General features: G+C 44.5%; 1 protein-coding gene across 1 annotated transcript in view; it reads right to left on the bottom strand.

Moving 5' to 3' along the window:
- Window positions 1-628: 628 nt before the first annotated feature.
- Window positions 629-6,913, bottom strand: part of LOC126212608 (ankyrin repeat domain-containing protein 65-like) — a 72,372-nt gene continuing 66,087 nt past the window's right edge. Inside the window, exon 3 of the mRNA XM_049940038.1 lies at window positions 629-1,115. Coding sequence (XP_049795995.1) covers window positions 629-1,115 — 487 coding nt within the window. The remainder of the gene's footprint in view (window positions 1,116-6,913) is intronic.

The following is a 6,913-nucleotide window of genomic DNA, read 5'->3' as shown; positions in this document are numbered from 1 at the left end:
GTGGGATCTGTGAGGTGGGAGGTTGTACTCCAATCGTGTTTAGTTAGATGTGGACTGACCATATAGTTCCAGATGGTAGGAGCATAATATAGTGTGAATATTACTACTAATATCTCATTGTAATTAGACACGGGGAGTACAGTACTTTACAATGTTTGTTGAATATGCAGAAGCAAATTGAGTGTGATATCAGAAGTGAAAATTCTGGTGATAGAACTCATATAGCAGTGATTTCGATATGTTGCAAATTGCAATAGTCTGATATAGCACCTTGTTGACCACTGTGAAATAGTTTTCAGCGATCAGATATTATAGAGTAACAGTGTTTATTCACATTGAACTGTTGACTTTTGCAAAGTTTAGTGTAGAACTGTACTCGAGGCATTTTCCTTGAGAGAAAGGTTGCCTGTTGTTACCTGAATTATTTTACTGTTACCTAGTGCTGTGTCAGTTTTGCCACAGCGTTGCTTAGACTATTTGTGTGCACTATGCTACTCGAGGAGGAGTAAAATTAGTGAGTGACAGGAGGATTGAATTTTTGAATTGTTTATTGGAGAAGAATGCTAATTATTACTGGAGAAGTTGTTTCAGTTCTTTTTTCTGCAGAGAGTCCGTTGGAGTGGCTGCCTCATGACAGCAACTCCATCAGCCTCCTCTCGTTTTCATCACTGGCGAGGTCCAGTGCTGTCCGACCATCACCAGCTGTGGCCCCCCTGTCAGCCCCCGCATCGAGTAGTACAGCCGCAACTTCTGCGTGGCCATTGGCTGCTGCCCAGTGTAGTGGCGTCCACCCTCTGCCATCCCTGGCGTTGGGATCAGCAGTCGCCCTCAGAAGCAGCCTCGCCACAGCAGTGCCGCCCCACATTGCAGCCACGTGCAGAGGCGTCCTCTGCCACCAGCTGTCTCTGGCGTCCACCGCCGCCCCCGCCTCCACCAGCAGCCACGCCACCTCGACGTCTCCCCTGTGCGCTGCACAGTGCAGGGCAGTCCAACCCCACACCCCGCCCCTCGCCTCCACGTCGGCCCCCGCGGCGAGCAGTGCTCTCAGCTCCCCCACTGCCCCCTGCTCGGCCACCTGGATCAGCCTGCTGCATCTCTCCTTTGCAGAGAGCCTCCTGCACAGAACACAGAAACTGCCACACTTTGCTACAAACACACACACACACACAACACAATGAAGAAAACTGCAAAAAAAAATAAGGTTCAAAATGGTTCAAATGGCTCAGAGCACTATGGGACTTAACATCTGTGGTCATCAGTCCCCTAGAACTTAGAACTACTTAAACCTAACTAACCTAACGACATCACACACATCCATGCCCGAGGCAGGATTCGAACCTGCAACCATAGCAGTCACGCAGTTCCAGACTGAAGTGCCTAGAACCGCATGGCTACACCGGCCAGCGAGGAAAACTGCCACACGAGGAAACAACTGTTGTGAATGCAAGTCTGTCCTGAAACAAACCTACCAATTCCCCATCCAACAATACAAAACAGTGTTCAACTCTGCATATATTAAGCTACAGCAGATTTGTTCAATCCCCCTTATAAAAAATCTTCATTCATTGTCCATTAAAAGTTGAATTATACAACCTATGAATGAATTAAGTTGTCACGTTTTGTCTCACTCATTCCTGGAAGTCAGCTCCTTTGATCTCACTACACTGTAGCTAATGAGTGACTCATCTCAACTGCAGGACAGGCTTGTTACAGGTAATACTACTACTCTGCAGCTTAACTACCACATATCACACTCCACCTCAAGATTTTCAAAGAGGCACTTCCCTCATACAAAGCCAAAAAATTCAATCCAATTATCAGTCCATTTCTTGACACAGGCTCAGAGATACTGAAAGTTCCTGACACACAGACACACCGAATTGTTTAATACAGCTCAGATATAAATAGCACCAAACTGGCAACTCTACAGCCATAAAAATGTGTGTGTGTGTGTGTGTGTGTGTGTGTGAGAGAGAGAGAGAGAGAGAGAGAGAGAGAGAGAGATTTTGTGTGCCTGATAGCGTATGCAAACGTATTTAACATGTACTATCATGCACAAAACTACCTGAATGATCAGAATTTTGTTTTACCTGATTTGTATGCAATCCACATAACACACGTCCTCTGCTCTCTTTTCAGTAAAGTCGTTTCACTATACAAAATGGTTACTCCAAGAGGCCACAAGAGACAACTGCTCTGTGTGACTACCAGTTTAGATGCAAATTAGTACTACGATAATGCAAATATCAGAAAACATGGTATTAGAGATTACACAGCCATTACGATTGTACACACGAATTCATTACATAGGCAACATTTCAAAAAGCAACTTTCACCTTGAAATTGTACAACAAAAATATTGTTTCTGCATTACACTCTCTGAATACAATCCAGCAGCTATTACTCCTGTTAACAGTAACATGAAATACGATAAATATGGTTTCAATCACAAGTGAGGAAGAGTGCCCATGTGTAAACTTGAAATGACATGACAAAGTTTTCTGTTGGTTGGAGATTGCAACCCCGGACTTAATCTGACACTTAAGTAAGCACAATCAAACATTAGAAATCGTCACTTTTAACCAGTAGCGCGATGATAAACTGAAATGACGAGATGGAAATGTTTTACCTTACCAGGTTTCGAACCCTGCACCTCACTACGTTCACTTCTAGTCAAGCGTAGATGTCACATATCGGTTTACTTACACAGCAGCGATATGTGCATATGACGAAACTATCTGTGCTGACTATGAATCTAACATTACAAACATCGTTGTTGGCTACATACAAAGAGACGTTGATTATCGAATTCCTTTTAACCGGGAGCTCCTAGCTGAAACTGACATGATATGACGAAAAGTTCCACGTTTGACTTGCGAGTCGAAACCAGTACCCATAATTATTGTTGACAAAGTCCGGAGAATCGTTAAAAACCATAGTAATTTGTCACATGTTCTTTTGTGTGTGCATGTGAACTTGAAATGACAGGCCAGGATTCGAACCCAGACACGTGTCTTTTGTGAAGGTCTTGAGGACTTTGCAGTCATGCAGAAACAATGAATGGGCGGAAATGTATCATCTCAAAGGGATCAAACGTGACGAAAAGGGAGATTTGAGTGCAGCACCAATATTTTCCACATCTCAAGCTCAAATGCAATAGGAGTCAAGTACCCTGTGACCATGCACGTCGATTGGCTCATTGATTTAAAAAAAAAGAAAATATCGTGTAAGAAAGGTAACTTGTGACAGAGTTTCGACCTGGCATGACTTCCGCCTCTGTACTGACTCTCCTCCAGGTTACCAGAGGTGGGAGAGATGCTGCTTCTGCTTATTAAAAATGATTGCCTGGTGTCAGAAACGAACCCAGATGTTGAACCTAGGTAGCTCGAATCATTTCAGCTTCTTAAACTAATACCTTCATGGAAGTGATGGGATTCAAAGCCACTACGTGCATACTAGAAACTGACCGCCTTAACAACTTTTTTTAATTTTATTTTTTAACCACTACAGCATCCTTTTCTCTACACGATATCTTCCATTACAAAGCTTTACTTTTTTATTTTTTTAGGGTGTCAGTGCCAGGAAGGTGGCGACAAAGAGGGCAGGGGCCAAGAATCCACAGACCTGTCTGCCGTGCCGCCCCTATACCTGTCTCAGCTGTCCGCTCTCTCTGTGGTGTACCAACATTCTTTTTCCGGCAGTCGCTGCTCAGCACCAGGCAGGTGGGGCCAAGGAGGCCAGCAGTTGAGGACTCCGAGGCCTGCCCGCGATGCATCCCCCGTCCCTGTCACCGAGGCGCTCCAATATTTTCGTGGATGATTTTTTATTTTTTTTATTTTTAATACTTCATCCAGAAGACCATATCTGCACAGAAACTATCTCAGCTGTGAGCGACGACTTGGAAGTTACGTGTTCACGGTTGTTTGTTTTCGATTTATTTCGCAGTATCTTGTAAGTCGCCCAGTGCATCAATTCCTGAGGTACGTTTGCCAAGTTGGTCTTCTGTTATCTTCCACTCGCTGGAAGCTCCATGCTGCGATTTCTGAATGTAATGCATAATAGTAGAAATCAGGACAGTCCCTTCTTCTGGTTAAAACAAGTTTTGGCGTACAGAATTAGGTAAATAACATTTATTAAAATGTACGAAATCTGCTCTCTTGAGGACAAAATTGTCCTATGAGATTCCTTCAACATAAAATAAGGTACTTCAGAGCTACGTATTTTAGAGTAGATTTCTGTTTCCTTAAAAATAAATAAACAAAAAAGATACCGTTTAAGAAAAAAAGAGCTCTAAGACGATTCGTTATGTTGTTCTTGTATTTGCGTCTTTTCCTATTCACTTTGCAGACTGTTTCACGTTACTATATTAACTAAAAAGAATTGCGAAGTTTCTCTTGCAGTTTTTCGCCTCAGCGACGCAGACGCGAGGGAGACGCGCCACCCCGTGGTCTGCGCCACTTCCGCTTGTGCCCGGCGTGCGTGCGGCGCCTCACCCAACGTCTGCTCGATTTGTTTCCTTCTGTTGCCAGGTAACACGTTGTTCGTCCTTTTGGCCAGTTTACACCATTTCTTCATTGTAGATGGACATGGCACGCCTATATGATTCAAAAAATTGGCAGGCGTGGTATTGGGGGTAGTGTTCGTGCTATCGCGGCCAACATTTGTCTGATAACTCACTGAATATCCTTCACCTGAGTGCACACAAACCTGTGTTCTTCGGTGTCTGTCAGGTCGCAATTCTCACGTGTTGGCGAATCACCCAGATGGATTGCCTGAAGTTTCGCTTTGGTTGCTACTTTCCTGTTTACTGCCCTGTAGCTAATAGTTTTCACATTTGTTGGTAGGTGAGGAGTGCTATTGTTTATCCAAATGATCTCCCAGCTGTAGTGCGACTACTTTTGTGCAGTCACATTTGTGCTTTCGTTTTCCGTTAATTCCACGTATATGTTCCTAACTTTTACCACATTTGACAGGCGAACATTGGTTTGGGTATAGCTGAGTTCGAATTAAAGTTGTTCAAAATGATAAAAACGATTGGGGATGTGCCCTACTTCTATCGGTGGGTGCAAGATAGTGGAAGTAATTTCGTCTGGTAAGTGGGACGTGAGGTTCAGGGGTGTCTTCTTCCATAGCTCATATGTGGAACACATGAATAGAGCTTGTGACTTTCTCCATATGTATGTGAGATTTAGTCCCCCCCTCCACATTTTCAGCTGTGGAGTTACCGTGTCAAACTTTACCTTCAAAATGTTACCACAAGTTACAAAATGACTCGAAGCTGGGAGAAATCTTGCTGCTGTTTCACGTGGAATGGGTACAACCTATGCCACGCAGTTGACTTTAGAAACCACGTACATACTTGGAAAGCTGGCCTTTTGGATATCGTCAAGTCTTCTCGCGCTATGTTCTTTGACGCTAGCTGCCAAGGATTTTCCTAGTTCGCAGATGTAGTACGATTTATATCATACCTGTAGCCGATACCCAAGATTTGCATTTGGAGTCCGAGGCTCGTTGTCGTGCGGTATCGTTCTCGCTTCCCACGCCCGGGTTCCCGGGTTCGATTCCCGGCGGGGTCAGGGATTTTCTCTGCCTCGTGATGACTGGGTGTTGTGTGATGTCCTTAGGTTAGTTAGGTTTAAGTAGTTCTAAGTTTAGGGGACTGATGACCATAGATGTTAAGTCCCATAGTGCTCAGAGCCATTTGCATTTGGATGACCACATTGAGGTCTCCCGTGTTTTGCAAAGATACTCCACACGTGATTTAGTGTTGCTCAGCTTCGCACTGATGCAAGTTCGTGTTTGCTGATTACCCGCAATGCCTTCTCCCAGTCACTTTCGCTTGTGATCACGAGACCCACAAACGATACTCTGGCCGTGTTTGTGCAGCCCTCGTAGCTCTTTCTGCAGAGTGACTAGCAGGTGTCCAGTGGCAATGGCAAAGAAGGCCGTCGACATAGGACAACCTTGTCGCACCCAACTTGTGAACCCAAGTTGTCTGGTTAGTTGACCATTAATCGTGATTTTTGAGGTGCAGTTTTTCGAGGTGCTGTTCTTCAAAATTCTACCTGTGATGACGGCAAAACACTTGGGAAAATCCAGTACGGTCATTGTTTCAAGAAGGCACTGATGCCTCATGTCCATGCCCGAGGCAGGATTCGAACCTGCGACCGTAGCGGTCACGCGGTTCCTCCAGAGTGTAGCGCCTAGAACCGCTCGGCCACTCCGGCCGGATACAGCGCACTGATGCCTGGGAACATGTGTGGTAGCTAGAACGTGTCTATATTCACAGACAGTTTGAATAACTGATCTGTGTCTACCTGCACTAGTTTGATATGGGCCAGTTACCTCATGCATTGACATTTTTACTCTGCAGTCAAGAACGTGCACCACAATTTTGTAATCACTTTTTTACTGTGCACTGTGTGAGTGCTTCGGAACTAGCACCACGATTCCTTCAAAAAATTCCTTTGAAATTTTTCCGTCAGAATTCATTATTTCATTACACACTACGAGCAGTTTTTGGCCTCCACAACCTGCTATAAGTCTGCCGGGAGGCCCTCGGGCCCCGGCAGTTTCCTTTTGGGACTCTGCACAACTGTGGTTCAATAGAAGTCTTGTGAGGATGGACATGGTCAGTTTCGAGAATCTGCTGTTTATATCAGAAGATGGAACTAGCAAGTGCAATACAGTCATGAGGGAGCCTATCTCACCTTCTCGAAAGTAAGAATTAAATCATGTAATTGTATGTTTTGTGATCATACCAACCTAGATCACTTATAAAATAGCAGTACATGCCCTGTTATGTTCCAGCCTGGTTGTAACATTACGTTTCCTGGCGACTGGGGAATGATTTAAGGGTCTGGCTTGTAGTCACATAATACCACAGACCACCATTTTGTACGTTGTTGTGTGT

This window comes from Schistocerca nitens, chromosome 11 (genome assembly GCF_023898315.1).
Source record: "Schistocerca nitens isolate TAMUIC-IGC-003100 chromosome 11, iqSchNite1.1, whole genome shotgun sequence".
NCBI classification, from domain to species: domain Eukaryota; kingdom Metazoa; phylum Arthropoda; class Insecta; order Orthoptera; family Acrididae; genus Schistocerca; species Schistocerca nitens.
The sequence above is the reverse complement of the archived record's forward strand: the minus strand, read 5'-3'. Positions and strand labels throughout refer to the sequence as shown.